The sequence below is a fragment of the Gastrolobium bilobum genome, unplaced genomic scaffold (genome assembly GCF_033153095.1).
Source record: "Gastrolobium bilobum isolate Gb01-03AN ecotype WA unplaced genomic scaffold, APGP_CSIRO_Gbil_v1 utg12132, whole genome shotgun sequence".
Lineage (NCBI taxonomy): Eukaryota > Viridiplantae > Streptophyta > Magnoliopsida > Fabales > Fabaceae > Gastrolobium > Gastrolobium bilobum.
The window spans coordinates 818,918-840,982 of NW_026899550.1; the positions used below are offsets into that span (position 1 = coordinate 818,918).

General features: G+C 34.4%; 1 protein-coding gene and 1 pseudogene across 1 annotated transcript; one reads left to right on the top strand and one right to left on the bottom strand.

Annotated features, from left to right (window-relative positions):
• Positions 1 to 368: 368 nt before the first annotated feature.
• On the top strand, positions 369 to 5,504 carry LOC133291377 (RNA-binding protein CP31B, chloroplastic-like; annotated as a pseudogene).
• Positions 5,505 to 9,103: 3,599 nt separating this feature from the next.
• Positions 9,104 to 11,818, bottom strand: LOC133291402 (AAA-ATPase At3g50940-like). Its single transcript, XM_061489667.1, has 2 exons — positions 10,668 to 11,818; positions 9,104 to 9,835 (listed from the first exon to the last, which is right to left on the bottom strand). The coding sequence occupies exons 1-2, from the start codon at positions 11,646 to 11,648 to the stop codon at positions 9,320 to 9,322; spliced, it is 1,497 nt and encodes a 498-aa protein (XP_061345651.1). The 5' UTR covers positions 11,649 to 11,818; the 3' UTR covers positions 9,104 to 9,319.
• Positions 11,819 to 22,065: the final 10,247 nt, after the last annotated feature.

Here is a 22,065-nt window from a genome sequence, read left to right on the forward strand (position 1 = left end):
TTTCATCGATATATAATTAATCATATTTGGAACTAGTTCAGAATTAAAATTTTAAATTATAAAAATAATATTTAATTTCTGGGAAATGTTTTTGTTATGTAACATAACATAAAAACAAACTTCTTACTCTCACAAAAGGAAGAGAGAGGAGAGAGAATACGAAAAAGAGAACAAATTTTAAATAGGTCCCATATAAAATTTATATGTGTAGGAAGATGATTTTATGTTATGTAACATAATAAAAATAAAGCCCTTAATTTCCTCACATCAACTAAGTACTATCATGCTTAAAATGCCATATTAAAATGACAAAAAAAGACTTCAAAGTTACTTAATTGACATATCTTTGTCTCATTCAACGAAGAGGAATGGCGTCCAATGTAAGATGCTTTTATGTAAATAAATCACGGGGCCTATAGTCCCCAATTCCCTCCTCACATGTTCAGTAAAAGTGAGAATATACGAAATAGAGAAAGAAAGTGATACTTTATAATGTATCTACGTATCATTCGTGTCCTGGTGCACTGTTATTTTTTATTAATTTTAATTTGTTTAATTTTTATCTTCTGAAATACACCTTAATTAAGTGTATCGTGTACAAATGAGTGGGGTCCAGCTTGTCTATTTAATGTCTTCATAATTAGTACCGATTGTTATTTGTTTACGAATGCTGCCCATGAGAAGTTAGACCGGATAGGTTCTCGGTGGGCTTTAATAATGTATTAGTTAAGTAGCATTTCTCTACATGAAATACAGTACGTGGCAATGGATAATTGAAGAACACAGAATTCCATAGAAAAGAGACACTAGTTGAATCAAAAGAAGTAACTTTAGCTTCTGAACTCGTTGTCATTCTGATTCTATTGTCGGTTTCTTTTGCCAACCTATTTGAGTTACTACTTGTTTATTTTAAAGAATGAGACACTAGTTGCTGTATATATATGAAGAAGAAATGCATATCCGAATCACTTCATGACAACGTTGATAAGGACTGATCAAAATCACAATCCTGACCTCAGAAAGCCATAAAAAAAACTTGCCAAACTAGTCAGACCTTGCAGTTCTTTGGGTTGTCGTCATGATTTTATTTTATTTTTCATTATGATGTTTTTTAATTTTAAAATAGGTAAATAAATTTGTACCAAATAAGAAAGAAATTGATTCTAAATACTGCAAAAGAAGTTGGGGGTTCTTGATTTCAAAATAGAAGCTACGAATAAAATAAAAGTGTCTATCATTTTAAGGATATAAAATTGAGTCATTTTAAGTGAGAGAAAAAGATAGATAAAAGAAGAGAGATTGAATAAAAAAATATAAATGTGTGAGTCTCATCTCTTTGTGAGAGTGAAAGAATATAAGTTGTGTCATTTAAAAAGACAAACACTTTTTCCATAAAACAATGTCATGTCATTGACATAACATTATTTATAAGATTATATATTCTTTCACAATGTTTTTTAATATACTTTTTTAACGAGACCTACACAAAATTTCATCCAATAATAAAATATAATACTAACAGTTCTTTATTTATTTATTTTAGTTAACCCAATTCTAATTATTATTTTTTGAGGTGAGTTAATTTTTTTTTAATATAACCATAAGCTTCGACGCTTTGAAGCGGCTATGAGATTAATCCGGAGTACGGAAAGGTCAAAGATTAAGATATTTAAATCTCTCCTAAAAGTGACCTGTGAAAATCGAACTGAGATATTTTTCTTTATTTAAACTCTTTGAGCTTAGCTTTCTTGTTACCAACTGAACTATTATCATTTAATGTTATTTACTTATCTTAATAATATGGTCAGAGAGAGATAGTAACCTAAAATACAAAAAGTTTTGTAGTTTTAACAAAAAGAGATGTTATATCTTTTTTGAAATATTTTTTATAATACTTAATAATGTTAACTATTAATTGAAGAAGTAAAATATTGAATGTAATAAAATAATATTTCAAGATTAAAAATCATGTAGTACTTATTTCATTTTATAGTTGAAAAGATTATTAAGATCATGCATTAAGAGGATATAATGTTACCGTTCAAGAAAAAATCACTACAAAAAAATGTGTTATTTGTGGAGGTTATTTATTGGAGGTCATTAAAACCTCCAAAAAAAAACACAAATTGTGGGGGTTTTAATGAACGCCATATCATATTTTTATTTTAGTCAAATTTTGTAATTTGTGGAAGGTTTTGACAACTATAATAATTTTGTAATTTTAAATACTTTTGTAACTTTATAAGTATTAAAAAAAATTAGTTTCGTTTGACCACTACAACTTCGATGGCCGAATTGTGCCTTCTCTCTTCAGACTACTCACTCTTCTACGCCAAAACCAAACCCCTCTTTTTCTCAGCTCCCTCTAAACCATTTTAACTCCAATTTTCGTGCCTCGATCCTTCGGCTTCTTATTCTCTCTCTAACCTTAAGAACGTTCATGGCTCAGACTTCGGTTTGAGCTCAGCAAGAAGAAGATAACACTGTCATCGTCGAAGACGACGAAGAAGAAGAAGGTTTCAATGAAACCAAAGATGCTGAGAGCGACAAAGAAGTAGAAGGTGATTTTGTTGAACCACCTGAAGATGTGAAACTCTTTGTTGGGAATTTGCCTTACGATGTTGATAATCAGAAACTGGCCATGCTTTTCGAGCAAACTGGAACAGTTGAGATTGCAGAGGTGAATGTCTTTTTCTTTTTTTCTTTTTAACCTTTCGATTTTCAATTGGTGTTTATGGTTTTGTGTTAGATCTGAAATGAAAGTGTGGTGATGCTTGTGATTTTGTTAGGTTATTTATAATAGGGAATCTGACCACAATCGTAGGTTCGCATTTGTAACCATGAAGCTGAGAAGGCTGTGGAGAAGTTCAACCTTATGTAAGTTGATATGATTAGTTTGGTATTAGGTTTGCATTTGAATTTTCATATAAAACTGTGTAAGCTGGAGAAATATATTTCTAATTGTGTTTTGTGTATTGATTGTGGACATCGTGTTTGATGAAATGTGAAAATGGCAAATTATTGGATGTTTTTATATATTATGGGATGAGCTTAAGCTGTTTGATGAAATTTCTAAGTCAAATTTTATTATTCTAATTTGGTGGCTCGTGTATTAAATTCATCAATGAGTTAGTATGTTTCATCCTTTTGTAGTTTTAAATTTTTAATCTCATCCCATTAAATTGGTTGGTAACCTATATTAATCAAGTCTCATTAGTAGTAAGTCTGTTGTGTTCCCTCCATTGCCTCCACTACCTACTGATTGGATTCTTGTTATTTTCACTGATGAATTATGTATTATCTTATTCTATTTGAATATTTTATTAAAGGTTGATGCTGCTATTCTTTTCCTATTTCGATTTCATTTGTGAATGGACTATGCTTTTCGTTTGATGCCAGATAATAAGTCTGATACATGATAGTCTGACAAATAAAACAATAGTTTTGAGGCAGGTGCACCATATATATTGTAATATCCAAATCTATACATTGACTACATACATAAAATTGGAAATTTCATGGTCTTCTTGGGTGGACATAAATATCATTGTTCATTGTTTGTGCAAAAGTCAAATACGACCTTTGAGATTGAATTTTACAATAAGTCTGAGCTCGTTCCTTCCATATTTTTTATTCAACTGATAATGTCAATGGATCAATTAACATACTATGCACATATGACGATGCTTTTAATACACATCTCACTGCATTCTCCATATAAGGAGGTATTCAAGACATTATTAACCTTAGATTATGTGTAGGTTTCCAATAGTTAGTTCTGAGAGTTACAATTTTTCACCCTTGCATTTGAGTTAATATTTAGGAGTAGGACTAGTTGAATACAGGTTAAATAAAAATATCTTTTTTTTTTTTTGTTTTATTGCTAGAGTTATTAATAACCTTTTCAGTGGCTAATTATAATTTCCATCTTTCTTGCTTAATTTCCATTGGCTCTGAAGGCAGCTAATCTGGAGTAAGATGCCGGACACTGCAAGGACCAAGAAGATCATTGTATAGCCTTAAAATAGGTATGCTTTCATATACAGATAGTGGGCTGGCTCGTTCAATCTGCACCTTGTTTTCATTGTATTTGTATTCATCACAGTGCGACTGTGCGAGACATGGTCAGTTTTCAAGTCCTGAATCTCTCTGATAGTACATTCTCTTGCATTTTTTTAAATTTTTATGAAATTTTTTCTCTGTGTGGTCCAATGTCTAGCCCGTAGACTTCATAGCTTTGAGGTGTCATCATAATATATGTGTGTGTGTATTGTAAGAGACTGTTAATTAACTGTTGATACATGTATACCATATGATATTTTTAAACATGACAAAATATGTAATAGCCATCAATCGTACCCTTTGATGGGAAGCAAATAGATGCAGTCATGCTTTGATTTGGCTAATAATTATGAGAAAAAAAATTGAGAAGCAAAAAATCACACCCATCTTGCGCCATGGCTGGTCTCGTTGGACTCTTGCGCCAGCTCGACGACCTTGCCGAGTTAGTCTCTCTCTCTACAAGTTCTCAAAAAAATTTCTAATAAATAAGTTGATGATTCATCGATCATATAATCAGATGTACTTTATAAATGCAGTCCTTGTTCTGACACTACGTAATGACTACAGAGATTCTCAATTTACAAATCAAATTCCAAGAGCATTTTGTATACTTTCAGTGAGAATTCCCTCCCTTTGCAATTTGAATGATATTTTTTTTTAATTTGGTAAGAGTGATATGCTTAATGTAAGATGGCATGATGACAGGTTTCTTATACCTCAATTTGATAGAATGCGGTGTCTTACCATTCAGGTTTGTGTTACATTTGGGCTCAAACTTGATTGTGTATTCATTGTAGGAAGAAAGATAGCATTATAGCAATGAACTCATGGCATTCAGTTTCACCCGAGGAAGAAAGATGGGTTGCATATGAATGATGATGAGGCTTCAATCCCTAATTGGATCAATACAACCTCTGCATCCTTGAAGGTTTGTGGAATTAATGTTGGTTTTCAGAATATAACTATATTGTGAGATGGACTGTATGATACAACTAACACATTCAGATTAGACAATTTCCTGGTTGGAGGGATTGAACTTTATCCTATATTTAACTCTATTAAGAAAATGTTGGGATCAATGAGTTAAAATTGCTTACTTTTTTTAAATGATTTATGTTTAGGTATTTTTAGTCGGGTTTGTTTTTTTCGTGTACTTTTTTTAATTGCTTAAATTAAACTGAATTCAATTGATTACAGATAACAAAAATTTTCTTTACTTACATTTTCTTTGAATCAAATATGGAGTTAGATTTATTCTTGTATAACTCCATTCTTATTCAGTAGCTTCTGAGAACCATGATCAGCTCTGTGATAAGGCTACTATTTGTGATTTCAGTAGTTCTAAGAAAATGTGATGGTTATTGTAGGCATCATCTACGGTGGCCAATGTGGACGAGTGGAAATGGAAGCTCAGCATGCTGTTACGCAGTGAAAAGGACTAGGAGATTGTATCTAGAGATAAAAAAGACAGGAGAAAGACTGAACAGATAGCTAACCTTGCCAAAAGTTCTATTTAGATATGTATTCAAATATTTGGAATGAATTTTTTTTTTATCCTTTTGAATCTACCTGGTTTTTTAAAAGAAACGTAACATTTTAAATGATTTTTTTTTTTAATTTTCAACAAATTTGTGGGGGTCTTAAACCTCCAGAAACTGAAACATTTGTGGGGGTCTAGAGCCTCCAGAAAATACTTCAACAAATTGTGGCACTGCACAAAAAACCTCCACAAACTATGTTGTGGCGAAGGCAGAACTGGAGGTCTGAGTGAATGCCACAAATGTCTTTTGTGGGGGTCAAAGACCTCAACAATATGAAAATATGACCTCCACAAATCACCTCATTTTTTGTAGTGAATACCACATGAACCGCTGTTAAATGAATGTGTAAAGATAGGGGTGTTCATCAACTGATTCAAACTGTAGTTACCGAACCGAAAAAATAATAACCAAATTAATCAAAAATTGAAAAATCAAAAATCGAAAAAACACTCCGCAAAATTTAATTGGATTATATCGATTTTTGGTTTAGTTGGTGAATACCAATCCAAAAATTCTCCAACGTTATCCTCTAACTACTTAGGCCTATTCCCCAATCATAGCCTAAAATGAAGAGAGTTATCAGATAAAACAGTGGAACCTTGACTAGTAATAATTGAGGTGCCACCATTAGTCGTTGAAATTATAGATTGGGTGCAAGGTCAAACATTGGAGAAGATAGTACAATCTCAAACCATATGATCTGAGGCGCTACTATATCAATGATCTAGGTAGAATTCCCATGTGGCTTACCTAAAATGCTAGCAGAGGCAATATTTGCATAAGGAGAAGCAGGATCTACATCAAAAGCTGCAATCAAACCTTTCCCAAAGGCCTTCTTGCGAGGTTTCTTGGTGAAATACCACCAATCAGGGTAACCAATTAATTCAAAATATCGCTATTGAGAATGATCTTTCTTACCACAATAAGAGTAGAGATAGGAAGGCTTGTTTGTGTGGTTTAGGCCAGAAGATGGTGAAGGCCTTGAGCGAAGTGGATGTGTGAGAAGAGCAGCACTATCACTAGGCTGATAGTGTCCCACAGTGAGGCGTTGTTGTGCTTTTTACATAGAATCTCACCACAAACTTGATCAAATTTGGAATCAAGGCCACTAAGGAAGATATAAACCCTGAGACGAGCCATAGCTGAATGGAGATGAAGGACACCATCAATCGTGTTAGCCTGGTCAGAAAGACGGTGATCAATCTCCTAGAAAATGGACAACAATTCATTGTAGTACGTGGAGAGCGGGCGACCTAGTTGTTTGGTGTTGAAGGACCGTTGGTTGAGTTCAAAAAGACAGTCTCGTCAGAACCATCATAGAAGGTTCGCATCGTAGCGTCCCATATTTCCTTGGCAGTCTCAATACGAAGGAAGCGTTGCATGAGGGGTTGGCTCCTGGAATCAATAAGTCAACTCTTAACCCATTTGTTTTCAGTAGCCCAAGCATCGTAGGCAGATCATTCCAATTCGCTTTCTTGGTAACACTGTTTAGGTACCCACCTTTATTACGGGCACCAATACGCATATCCATGAGTTGGGTCAATAAGGGATGGTTGGTATCATCAAGGACAATGGTGATAGGGAGGGAGGGATGATTTGTTGAAGGATGATGTTTTGGGGAGAAGAGAAAAGCACAAGAGTAAGATTGGGGTTTTCAGAACTGTTGATAGCCCTCGAAAATTAGGGATTTGAGAAAAAAATTGGGAATACGAATACAGATACAAGAAAAACAAGACATTCCAAAGAAGTGAGATACGGGTGGGTGGGGAAAAAATGAGAGAAAAACAAAGAGGGATTTGTTTTACGAAGACCAAAACCCTGCTCTGGTACCATATCAAAAAATAGAATATGTATATTTCTTCTTTTGTACAGTGGTAATTATATACACTGATTTTGGGCTTCAATCAAGCCACAAATTAGGAAATAAAAAAAATTCAAAATCACAGAATTGATATCTCCTATCAATCAATTCTAATTACAATTAATTCCTATAATTGCTACCACAATTAAAACATGATACTATTAAATGTGTATAGCTCAATAATCACATCCCTAAATGAGAGCAAAACAAAGAGGGATTTGTTTTACAAAGACCAAAACCCTGATACCATGTCAAAAAATAGAATATGTACATTTCTTCCTTTGTATAGTGATAATTATATACTCTAATTTTTAGCTTCAATCATGCCTCAAATCAAGAAAAAAAAAATCAAAATCAGATAATTGATATCTCCTATCAATCAATTCTAATTACAATTAATTCATATAATTGCTACCACAATTATAACTAGATACTATTAAATGTATACTGCTCAACAATCTCATCCCTATGTGAAAATTGACGAGGAAGTGACTAAGATACATTGATTTTAAATCTTCAATTCAACACTATTTAAGCTCTGATTTAACTTTAATGATGAACTAATATGATTAGTTAAGCCTTGTACATGGTTGGAGGTTTGATACTCTTGGTTTTCGGACCATGTAATTCTTTCATTTTCCATCACAGTTTGATGCATGTTTATTAAAAGGTAGTTTGGTTTGCATACCTCATAAATTGTTGGGCTTTCTCCTAATGCTAAGTCCAAAGCCATTGAAGGGTTTCCTAAAAATCCTAACCATCTCTATATATTCATTAGTTGTGCATGGAGGCCAGGTTAGAGAACAAGAAGATTGAGAGAAATTTTTTTAAGAGATTTGTGAACAAAGCTTTAAACTTTGTATTTGAGAGATCTCTAGAGAGAGTTTGAGTGAAATATCTCTAGGGAAATTTGATTATCACCATTGTTGGAGAAGTTGTGTTAACCATCACTTTAGTGAATTTTGATTCTTTGTATCCATTATTTTCATAGTGGACATTTGAACTGGACTAGGTCCCGTAGGTTTTTACTTCTTCATTGGAGAAGATTTTTTCACATTAAAATCTGTTTGTGTTCTCTTTCTCTCTCTCCCTTTTATATTTTTGTTTTTACGTTGCGCTGCCCGACCTGCTGAAATTCAGGCCGAGGTAAGATTGTCGAGATCCGAGATCCAGGATCTTATTGACTGACTTCTGCAAAAAAACTTCTGAGCCCGAGTCGAGAGAACCGAGTTACCGACATAAACTTTGAATTCTTTCATTCAATTTGTTGGTGTCTCTCAGTATACGAGTTTAGGTTATTGTTTGAGTTGTTTGGCTAGGCTATGCATCAAGTCTTATTTTATAGCTTATTTTCACATGCTGTCATGGTTTTTGGCCATTTGTGCTTTCCCACTCATAAGTTAGACACATTAGAAAGCGTATTTCAATGTCTAAAAAGATCATAGGCTATTATCCACACACACACACACAAAAAGATCATAGGCTGCCTGGAAGTTTTACACATTCAAAGTACCTGGTCTAAGCCTGGAGCAAACGCGCACAAAAAATTAATATGGATAGTGGAGATATATATTCTCATGAATCTATTTGTGATCATTGTTACTACAAATATACATAATCACATATACATATACCATCCACTTAGTGAAACTGGCAATCACACTCTGCGTCTCATTCATTTCTTCTCCTCATGTACATCAAAGAGAGTTCAAGCACAGTTTGGATAGAAAATGTAGGCTCACAGCAATAGATTAAAACTAACAAAAGCCCGAAGCCAACATCAGCAATTTTTATTTTTGGAGACAAAAAGTAGATCCTACAATCTTATTTGATCATTCCATCAGTGACCAGCTGATTACAAACTACATCCTCTTCTTCTTGTCGTTCTTAGGGTAACAGCACTATTTTTCTTGTTGATCCCAACAGCTTGTTTTCGCTTGCAACCTGCAGCCTTACGCCTTTTGGATATCTTATGAGTTTCTGCTTTATCTGGATTATTGCTCTCACATACATCACCTTCCATCTTCTTCCGCTTAAGTAGATTCACGAATCCTTCAAGTGCCTCCTCAGCATCTTCGCTCTTCATCAATTCCTCTGCCACTTGCGCAGGGGTTATCTGTGTGTCCTCTATTAGCCCCTCAATTTCCCCAAACAGGTGGTGGTCAGAGGAAATTTCCAAGTAATTTGAGGCCAAAAGCTTGAACCCATCGTAGGTGCAATATGACATGTGAATGTGCATGTCCATCCTTCCTGGCCTCAACAGAGCTGGGTCTAGTCTTTCCTTGTGATTTGTGGTGAATACGATGATTCTCTCGTCTCCACAACTAGACCATAACCCATCTATGAAGTTCAGTAATCCAGACAAAGTCAACTGCATACATCCATGAAATGCATTATGAGCCAAAGACTAATTTTAGCATCCAAACTCAACTAAATGATAGAGATGTTACTGTGAGAACAATATTTAAATTAACACGTGTGTGTGTTTTGTTTGAGAAATTACTAAATTAAATTGTATCTAAATAGAGAGGGAACAAATTAGAGCTTAAAAACATAGTGCGATCCATAAGGTTAAAGAAAAATAAAGGTATCACTAACAGAGTTTAGTTTTTATATGTGAAGGTGTTGATTTTTCATGAACATCTTCTACCAATAATAATAATAATAATAACATCATAATGTTTCACACGGAGGATCATCGTATGTGGCATCCAACTTTCCTGAAAACTAATTAATAAATTATCACCAAAACCAAATTTCTTAACTAATTATTAAAGTGCACGGTAGTCCACTGTCCCCACGTACCAATTCAGGGGAAGCTTTTAAAAACAGCACGTTTCCACTCGCAAGAGAAAAAAGGAATATAAAGTTTCCTCGCAAATGAGAAAATGAGTCTAAAGACATGGTAAAGTAATGAACCTGTCAACTTCTAAAACAAAAAGACGAGCAAGAGAATATATTGTATCTTTTGCATACTTCAATCAGAACCCACTTGTTTGGTTTGGAATTTGGAAAATAACCATTTTAGGCCAAGAACTCTTGGCAGTTTGCTATCATACACTGACGGGTCATGAATAGACACAGATATCAGACTAGTGAATAAAAAAGTAATCAGGGTACTTCGCATTTAAGGAAAATCTAATTTACCTGTTTAAGTAAATACTTGGAAGAAGCAGGTATGATAGTTATTTAGAATTACCAACCTGTACATCAGCTTGTTTACGTCCATCTCCATGCCTACGCTCTGGAAGATCCACACTGCAATCAATGTCTTCAATGACTAAAATGGACCTATTTGCTGTAGCCAGAAGAATCTTTCTCAGGTCCGAATCCCTTACTATGTTGCCAAGTTGCAAGTCAAATATATCAAATCTCAAGTGATTAGCCATGGCAGCGATCAAGCTGGATTTGCCAGTACCCGGAGGGCCATACAATAAGTACCCACGTTTCCATGCCCTCCCAACTTTCTTGTAAAAGTCCCTTCTATTCACAAACCTATTTAGGTCCTCCATGATCGCATTCTTCAGCTCTGACTCCATAGCCAGTGTCTTAAACTTCGATGGGTGCTCGAGGTTTATGGAGTCCCATCTGACCCCACCATAATAGGAGGTCAAAGTATGCATCTTCAACACCCTTTCTTCATCTTTCATCTCCTTTACTTTCTCAAGAATGAAGGGTAGGTAAGATTCCAAGACCATTTCCTTGTGCTTCTTGTGAAAGCTCAGCTCAAAATATCGCTTTTCCGACCTCACAGGGATACTATGATGATCGTTGGAGGAGTTGTTATTCTCTGGTTCTTTGCAGTTAAATCTCCATTTGAGGGAAACCCCATCATAGGAATCAGTTAGCTTTTCACCTTTCTCTAACCGAATAGTCAAATTCTTCTCCTTTGGACTCTTGCTGATTTTGAGCTTTTCATTTTCAGGGCTCACTTTGGTGGAGAGGTAAGCCTCTGCAGCATCATAGACTTGGTTACAAGCTATGCCACTGGACTCTTCGATGATGAGGGTGAGAGTAGAGGAGCGAGGCTTGATGAGGTAGCGGAAGGCATTGGAAAGGTGGCCACGAATTGGTTGAGGTACGAACTCGTTGAACATGGAACGCAGAAGCATAATAGAGGCACTCATGGAGGCATAAGCCGAGAAAATTGAGGATGGGGAAGTCATGTCTTTGGGGTAAAACATCGTTGTGTTGGTTTGAAGACAGAAGAAGGACTATTGTAACTATTCTCGAACTCTTCTGTTAATTTTCACATTAAATATGCGGGGGATTTATGGGGGGAAATCACTAGGTGCATGTATGTGTGGAATCCATTGTGTGAACTTTTCTTCTTCTTTTTTTGAGATTATCTCACGATTAGCTAATTCAGAGTTAAAGATAAGATGATATTAAGACTTTAAACAACTCATGATGTTACCTTTTCCTTTTTAAGTTCCTTTCTTTTTCTACAGTGTCATTTTATGGGGTATTTGGTACATGAGAAATTTTTTTTATCCGAGAATCTCAATTTTCAAAAGTATAATTTTTACATTCAATTTACCATAATATTTAAAAATTTAAAATTTTAAAAAATTCAGTTTTTCGAGAATCCAAAAAAATACTTCGCACCAAACGTCCTCTTACGCGATTTTTCACTTGGTCATTTACAGCTGTAGAGAGGAATTCCCTCTCCTCACACAAACCTTATATGGTCCCACCGAAAAATATATGAGGCTCATATATGGGTTGTGACTTGTGAGAATATAAGAAAAATAAACCTTTTTATTTCTTGGTCTTGTCCTTTCTTAACAGTAAAAAATAAAAATAAAAATAAATGATTCCTATAACATGAAAGATATAACCCCTATTTGAAAATAATTTCCATAAACAACATTACCTTAATATGCTTTTTATTTGTGATGCAGTCTTGTAATGATATCATTTTGAGGTTAAAGATTAAAAATAAATGATGTTTTAAAAAAATTCATAATTTAAAGAAAAATGTAAAATTTTCAAATACCCTTTATTTTTAATCTTTAACTTCAAAACAACATCGTTTTAAAGTTACAAGAGATAACTTTATTTCCACGGGAAATAATTTCCTTCTTATTTTCAATATAGATATTGTCATGTGACAGGTTGTCCACAATCCAAATTACATATCCACTTTTATCTTTTAATTTTTTTAGTCCTCATATTGTAATTAATCCACCAATCATTAATTGATTTAAACAACTTAATACGTCACTAGTATTATAAAATTGATTTTAAAATTAAGGGAGGATGATTTCTAAATTCCAATGTTGTAAAAACAAAATCAGGTCGATTCAGAATCCGGAGAACCAGTCATTTAACCAGTCCGGTTATTATATTGGATTAGCCATGTACCAAACCCAATGCGACTCGATCGATTTTTGTAAAAATCGGTGACCGATTCGATTTATTTTAAACAAAAAACTCCAAAAACAAATTCCAATTTCTTTTATAATTGGTATATTTTAGTGATTCGTTATTTATTGATTTACATAAGTTATGTACCTATAGTACTAATATTATTTCGGTTATGCACTATGTAAGCAATTTTGATTTGATTTATAGTTAGAGATGTCGTTTACAGAATATGAAACACTAGTATCTTAAGAATTATATGTTTGTTTGATCCTTTATTGGATAATAATATATAATTTATTATTTTTATATTAAAATATTTAGAATTTATATTGTTATTTTCAATTATTTGAGTATGTTTATAATTTTTTAATATAAATTAGATTTGCATATAATTATTAGGTCATACGGTTGAACTAGTGACCTACTGATTAAACCAATAACCCTAATAACATTATTAAATTCTTATTAACGAAGAAATAAGAGAGCGCGAAAAATAAAACTAATAGAGAAAGACAAAATGGAAGGACATTTAGCATTGATTACTGTCTTTATTTTAAGTTCGGCCTGACGATTATTTAAATTAGAATTATACAAAATAATATAATTAAGATTGTTTCTTTATAAATAAAATATAAAAGTTTTGAAATATCCTCTTCTTAATAATTAAAAGTTAATATTTATTCATATATATATCTACATAATTAAAATATTACTTAATGAGGAATTTGATTGATTTTAAAGAAAGAACATATTGGGTTTGAATCAAAATTAATTTACACCAATTTTTATTTATTTAATAATTTCTTAAAATATTATCATCAAGTGATGATGAGAACTACTAGTAATTAATTATTAATTAATATTATAAATAATAAATGATTAAATTGATGATTAATAATGTGGAAATGATTAAATTGATGGGTTCATTGAACAAAAAATTGCTAATTTGCTGTTTTTTCAGTAGATTGAATCATGGATTGAATAGTTTCCTAGTTATGCTCATATACAAAATAATTATACTGTAGAAAAAAAAGTTAAATTTTTATAATAATAATTTTATGACATAATTAGTTATTCGTTATCAATTTAACTTACTGCTTTAATCATTTTAAATAAAAGTAAAATAACTCGTAATAAAGAGTGTTCAATGTTTTGTCTACTTAAAGAACTCTCACCTTATAGAGCTAGTTAAGAAAGTAAGAAACTTACAGTTTTAAGTTTTCAAGAAGTGTTAGTTTAGGAGAGATTAAACAAAAACTTCAAACATACATAAGCTCTGAATATATCTAGCATGAAAATATTAAACATTTAATTGTTACATGTATATCTGATTGTGCAAGGGACTTTGCTCGAGGGCTGAATGTTATCTTTGTGATGCTCCTTTGTGAGTCACCCAATGGTCCCAATCTATCTGACATTGGTTCAGAGCATGTTATCATACTCTATTGAATAAAGTATGATTTTAAGTAAAAAAAAGTACACATAGAAATTATGTCTGTTTGGAAGTGTTTTGATTTTTTTTTTTTAAAAAAAAACTATTTTATAAAATAGTTTTTAAGAGTTTATTTTCAGAGGTAGAAAAGAAAAAAATCTGTTTGGTAAATTAATTTAAAAAAAAATTATAAAATAAAAAAACCTGTTTGTTATATGTATTTTAAGAATATGTTTTTAATGTACAAGAACAAAAATCCGTTTGATTGATGTACTAAACAAATTTCGACAAACCCGATACATGAGAAGGCAAAAAATTTATATATTGTTATTTTAATAAAATATTATGAAGACATATTCGTTTCAAACCAAATTACAGATTTATAAAAATGTGTCGCGCCTACGATAATGTCACAAGTCGTGTCCTAGTGAGACACAACTCGTGCAAAGTGACGTCTCCACTAGGCGCAACAGGTGGTGCCTCACCCACTGGAGGAGAGTGGCTTCGATTCGGGCTAAATTTTAATAAATTATACTTATTATATGTAATTATATAATTAATTATAATTTGGCCCATGTTAAAATTGTTTTGGCCCATGTTAAAATTGTTTTGGCCCAGGCTAAAATTTGTATTTTGCTCTATCTAAAAATTAAAATATATTTGGTAAGAGATTTGGGTAAGTTGTACTTGGTTATGTGTTCAATTCTCACTTGTATAAAAAAAAATAAAAAATATTTAATAAAATTATAACTTTTCTTAGTGTCGTCTGCTCAGGTGCTTTGTATTTAGTATAATTTAAATGTATTGTAATATGAATTAATTAAAATTAAAAAATAAATACACATATAATTTTTGACCTGAGCTCAAATTGAACCCCCGGCTCCGCCACTGGCCTCACCTAGGCGCCACTAGGGGTGTGCAAAATAACCTACAAAATTGAACTGAATCATGAACCGAACTGAACCGAACCGCTTTTAAAATAACCGGTTTTTAAAAATCAGTTTTTAAAGAACCAGTTCATGAACCGAACCGGTTTTAGAATATGTTTAAGAACCGAACCATTTTGAACCGAACCGAATCGTTTTCAAACCGAACCAAATTGATTTTTATAACTTTATTTTTAAATTTTTTAAATTTTTTTCTTTTCAAAAGAGGGTCGACTCGAACCGGTTCCAAACCGAACCGAACCGTTCCAATCGAGCCGAACCACTTCCGAACCGAACCATTTAAACCAATTCGGTTCGATTTTTCAAAAAATCCGGTTCGGTTCGACCCATGCACATCCTTAGGCGCCACTTTGCACCAGTATCGCCTCCCAGGGGCGCGGCATGTTCCCTTACTCGCCCAATCTAGACGTGATTCAGCCATCTGCCTTCTATTTAAACCCCTCTTCTCTTCACATTTTTCACAATTATTCTGCATCATCTCCTCGCTCTTAGATATATTAGAACTTGCTTATTTATACTCTCTTTTTGTGCTTTTTGGTTATATATAAGAATAAATTCAAATTCTGATTCTGTTCGTATTGTCTATATTATAATGGTAGGAGAGTGGAGGGCTGACGTGGTGTAGTTTTCGAAGGCGAGAAAATGCCAATACATATCAAGCGCAACTCAACTATTGACAAATTGCATCAGAAAATCTATAAAAAAATTAGTTCTCTAAGATAACCAATCTATCACTTTGGTCATGACAAGAATATGGTGTGATGAACAATATTTTGGCATGCAAGTAGTAGATGATGAAGACATAGAAATGGTTATAGGACAATTCTTCAACCAGTCAATGAAAGATTTCTTAGAGTTGTACGTGGATATTGCCAAAGCAAAGGATGTTGCTTTACCAATGAGGTCAATTGATTTCAATTCTGCATATAATGCATCGTCATCTGTTGTTCCAGTTGTTAATTTGTCTATGGAAGATAAAAATGACCCTACTAGGGTTATGGATGACGATATTGATGATGACGATGAAGAAAATATTACAATGGAAGATCGACATCTTGCCGAGAATGCTAGTGCTTCGAACAATGATGAGAAAGATGGTATGCCCGCAACTCAAATACAAGAATATCAAGATGTGGAGGAGTCTCAATTCCCGGAACATCATGAGATGTGCCTCCTAAGTATATCTAATCTATATGGTCTAAGAAAAACATGTGTGGTTGGATATGTGGGCTCAAGCTCGTACTCAAGTGTAGACCGAGGTGACTCAGATGACGATGACTCAACCATGATAATATGCCACAAATTTTAAAAAGATATTATCATAATTTATTTAATTTCAAATAATTAACATGTCTAATACAGACATAACAAATTTAATAAATCACAAATAATTTTTTTAATTTTTAAATCAAAGCAACTAATCATAACCTACTCACTAATAATGTTCCAAGCCATTAACATGATAAGTCACTAACTATATTGCTAAAGTATGTTTTAAATCACTATTCATAATATAGGTCACTAACAATTTTCTACATCTCTAACAATTCTCAATCACTTATCATTTTCTAGGTCACTAACAATTTCTTAAGTCAATAATATTATAATTTTTCTATTGCTGTAAATTAAAAATACAGAAAGCATATATTAACAGTTACTTGACCAGTAGAGCTTTGCTGCACAAAAATTTACCGCAGAACTCAAAGAGAATTCTAGAAAGAAGGTAGAGGAAAATTTTAGAGAGAAGGTTAGAAATGAAAAAATGGTGCAAAGTGGCGCCTAGGTGAGGCGCCAGATGTTGCATCTAGTGGGGTTTTGCACCTGTTACGCCTCACTGGGGTGCGACTTGTGGCGTTCTGATGGGGCGCAACATAATATTATAAATTCGTAATTTTGTTTTAAATAATTATATTTTCGTAATTTTTGATTAGAATAAAAAAATATTATTATTTTTGCCTATATGAGAATGACTTATTATTTACAATTGTACCATTAATGAGAACAAATTGTTCTTTGTGCTTTTTCATTCTTTTATGAATAAAAATTTAAAACAAATACACAGGTATTATGTAATTTTAGTTCTAAAAGTTAATAAAGAGATACTGCTTTGATAATCATTTTCAGAAAATACCCTCCATCAAACAATTTTTTTATTTATTTTTTAAAATTAAAAAATTATTTTCTAAAACAGTTATCAAATAGGCTCTCTTGACCACAATTTGTTTCAATATAGCTTTGCCCACACAAATTTGTTGAAAAAAGATATAACAAGTTTAGTATCAAATTAAAACTTAAACACCTATGCATAAAAAAAAAAAACTTAAACACCAACTTTATGTGATTTTGGCCACTTCTCTGGCACCTTGAAGAACATTAGAATTTGTTTTTCTTATAAATTACATGTATTTTTCACGTGAGGCAATTTTATTTGGGACCAGTCCAAGATTAAAATTTTAAAATTCTCCCAAAAAATGACAATAGTTTTTTGAGTTTTTCTCAAGGTATCCCACAATAAATAGTCGAAGATTACTCCTTTTAACATAAATCTCCGAAATAAGTTTTGTCTCTATCAACAAAACTTTTTTCATAGTCAGAAATTGAAATTCCATTAACATGCCACTCGGCCATCAATCAATTTATGTCGGACTTTCTTAATAAAATGAGAATAGTTTTTGTTCCTTGAGAAGATTGATCAGATTAAAGAGAGAGAACTTAATCAGTCAATATATTTATTAAATAGAGCTTTGTTTTTGGTACTTGAAAAGAACTCTAAATGCACAGAATTTTATTTTATATGTATTTATTTTTTATCTGCACGAAAAAAAAAATTAATTCAGAATTTTTGTTTGGAAGCAATCTCTCATAATATCATATCCGACCAGTAATCTGGAATCACGATCAATTTTAGGGATTCAAATTTCATGTTCTCTAGTTTTTTTTTCTTACTTCTGTTTTTCTAATAAAATATTATAAATGTACAACTTTAATAATTTTGTCTTCTTTTTTTAGTAGGCTCTGTCTTTTTTAACTGGTGTAACAATTCTTTTGGTCAATAATATGCTGCTGAAATAATAAAATTAAGAACATAAATTGGACAGGAAAATTCAATTCTGGTCTGATATGGGTTACATTACGTCTGAATACATGATTAAAAAAAAAAGTTAATTGTACGTAGAAAAATTTAGTCCATAAAGGGTCTGCTACAGAGATGGAACAGTCACCAAAACCAAAAGCAGAGTGCGACACCCCTTTGTTTCAACTTTCAAGCAGAGTCCCAACCAATCTGCGCGTGACACGCACCTGTTTCAGAGTACTTTGGATTTTAGTTGTTGCGTGCAGTTTGTTACTATGCATTGCACACTCAGAATATTCCGCGATCCATATCGATAGTCTTTACGAAGCATTTTATAATAGTCCTTGCAAAACCTTAAACTTCATCATTCTAGCTGTAATGAACTTGATGTTTTGAACACATTACAGCTAACATGCATATTCTGCATACCAGTAATAATAATTCAACTACGTTGATTGATTTACTGAGTGAATGTTGTTAATGAATGTTCAGCAAATATAGTGAGTTTCGATCCAGTGAACTCTTATAACAATTTAATAATTAAAAACTTTCCCCGTTGTTTAATGTGTTTCAATATTTTATGCATTCACTTTCCTCTTCCTATTTTTATGTGCATGCATCATGGGGCATTGGCAAGTAGTCCATGTTGGGCTTCCTTCTTCAATGCTAAAAACTCTAACCCTAGATCTCACCTCCTCTATATATTCATTAGTTGAGGGTGGAGGCTAGGTTGAGAGATAATTATTTGAGAGTTTGAGCAAAGCTTTATGCTTTGCATTTGAGAGGTCTCTAGAGAGAGTTTGAGTGAAACATCTCTAGGGAGGTTTCATAATCACCATTGTTGGAGAGGTTGAGTTAACTACCACATTGGTGATTCTGATTATTTGTAACCATTATTTTCATAGTGGATTTTTAATCTAGACTAGGTCCCGTGGGTTTTTACTTCTTCATTAAAGAAGGTTTTTCCACGTTAAATCTGGTTGTGTTCTTCTTCTTCTCTCTCCTGTTTTGTGATTTTTCATTTTGTTTTTTCGTTGCGCTGCTCGACCTGGTAAATTCAGGCCGATGTATTGCCTAGATCCGAGATCAGGATCTTGTTGATTGACTTCCGCACAAAGGCTGCTTAGCCGAGCTTGAGGGAACCGATTTTTCCCAACAGTGGTATCAGAGACCGAGTTCGACGGGTTCTGAGGGAGACGAGATGGAGACCAGTGGCATAACCAATGATGGAGACATGTTCAAGTTGACCGCAAATAATTTCACTTATTGGAGACCGATGATGGAAGATCATCTCTACTGCAAAGATTTACATGAGCCCATTATCCTTGATAAGAGACCGGCACGCAAAACTAATAAGGAGTGGGAGATCCTGAGTCGGAAGGCGGTAGCCACGATCAGGAAATATATTGATAAAAGCCTCTTTGAGCACGTGTCCGAGTTCACGAACGCGTATGAGTTGTGGACGAAGCTGGAGTCCATGATTCAAAAGAAGACTCCCAGGAATAAATCATACCTGGTTCACCGACTTGTGAAGCTTGAATACAAGGACGACATGAGCATGATTGAACACCTCAACACCTATAAAGGTATTGTGAATCAGCTGTCAAAAGCTGAGATGAAAATTGATGATGAGATGCAAGCTTTGTTGTTGTTGAGCTCGCTGCCAGAAAGCCGGGATACTCTGGTGATGACTTTGAGTAATTCAGCTCCAGAAGGAAAGTTGAAGATGGATGTCGTGACAGACAGCCTCCTGAGCGAAGAAGTCAGGAGAAGAGAACGAGGTGTTTCGAGCACGTCTGAGGCCAACGTTGCTGAGAACAAAGGGAAATTTGACTCTCGGGGTAGAAGCAAAAACAGGGGTAGAGGTCGTGATAGACGTGAAAAGTCCAGAGGTCAGTCAAAGCCGAAATATGAGTTGAAGTGCTTTTACTGTGGAAAGACAGGCTATAAGAAGCCAGACTGCTGAACCCTGCAGAATGACGAGAAGAACGACTCTGTGAAGCCGGATCAAATTATTCCCAAGAAGAGGGAAGACAAGAGCACCACTACGGTGGCTGCCAACTCGAATGCCGAGATATTCCTCCTTGGCGAGGATAATTATTTAAATTTTGCATATGATGACTACATCTGGATTGTTGACTCTGGTGCCTCCTTCCGCGTTACTCCACACAAAGGTTTTTTCTCCTCTTACCAAGGTGGTGATTTTGGAGTCGTGAAGATGGGAAATCAAGTGACCCGCAAGATTGTTGGTGTCGGTGATGTGACCCTGACCACAGATGTCGGAAGCCGACTTGTGTTGAAGGATGTGAGGCATGTACCTGACATGCGTTTGAACCTAATCTCGGTAGGCAAGCTTGATGATGTCGGGTTAGTAAACTACTTCGGCAGTGTTAGATGGAAGCTGGCCAAGGGAAACTTGGTCGTGGCCCGAGGTAAGAAGGAAGGCTCATTGTACGTGATGCAAGGAAAGATCAATGGCGGAGAAGCCAATTCTATTCGAGATGAACCTAGCTTGGAGCTATGGCACAAGCGCCTCGGCCACATGAGCGAGAAAGGGCTTTAGATCCTGAACAAGAAAGGATTATTGACCGGGTTGAAAGGCCAAGCGTTGGAGAGTTGCACGCACTGCCTAGCTGGAAAGCAGCACCGGGTTTCTTTTGTGAGACCGGATCAACCTAGACGACGCAGGTATATTCTTGAACTCATCCATACTGATGTCTGATCCATGTCAGAAAGGTCCCTTGGAGGAGCTCAGTACTTTATTTCATTTATTGATGACCATTCCCGCAAAGTGTGGGTATATTTGTTGAAGTCTAAAGATCAGGTACTTCAATCCTTTAAAGAATTACATGCGATGGTTGAAAGGGAGACTGGCAAGAAATTGAAGGTGGTCCAATCTGATAATGGTGGTGAGTATTGCGGCCCTTTTGATGCATACTGCAAAGCGGTCGGGATTCGACTTGAGAATATGCCCCCCAAGACACCTCAGCTGAATGGATGAACAGAACTATTGAAGAAAAGGTCCGAAGCATGTTATCCAATGCCGGATTGCCGAAATCATTCTGGGGAGAAGCCGTCAAAACTGCTGTTGACTTGATCAACCTTTCACCATCACGGCCACTTGCAGGAGAAATTCCAGAAGAAGTCTGGACAGGTCGGAAAGCGGATATAATCAATTGAAAGTGTTTGGATTCCAAGCTTTTGTGCATATCCCTAAAGATGAAAGGGCAAAACTTGATGCAAAAACAAAAGAATGCATCTATCTCGGTTCACCGAAATCCGAGTTCGGGTTCCGACTTTGGGATCCAATCAATAAGAAGATCGTGAGAAGCCGAGATGTGATCTTTCATGAGCATGAGAACATTCATGACATCTCGAAGCCCAAAGTCCGAGTTACTGTCAGACGAGAAGAACCCATCCCTCCTGTCCAAGCTGAAGCAGGGGGAGAAAATCAAGAAAATGAAGGAATTGATGACCAGCAACAAGCTGAAGATGACCAAGACACTGATGTCCAAATTGATGATGAGATCCGGGATGAGAATGATGAACCGGGTTCTCAAGCTGAAGAACGGCCGAGATATCCAACTCGAGAAAGAAGACCCTCTACGAGATACATATCTGATGAATACACTGTTGTTGCTGAAGACGGTGAGCCTCAAAGTTATGATGAGGCTGTGAAGAGCTCAGAGAAAGAAGAATGTAAAAAGGCAATGCAAGACGAGATGAAGTCTCTGCACGAGAATCAGACTTATGAGCTGACCGAGTTTCCTAAAGGAAGA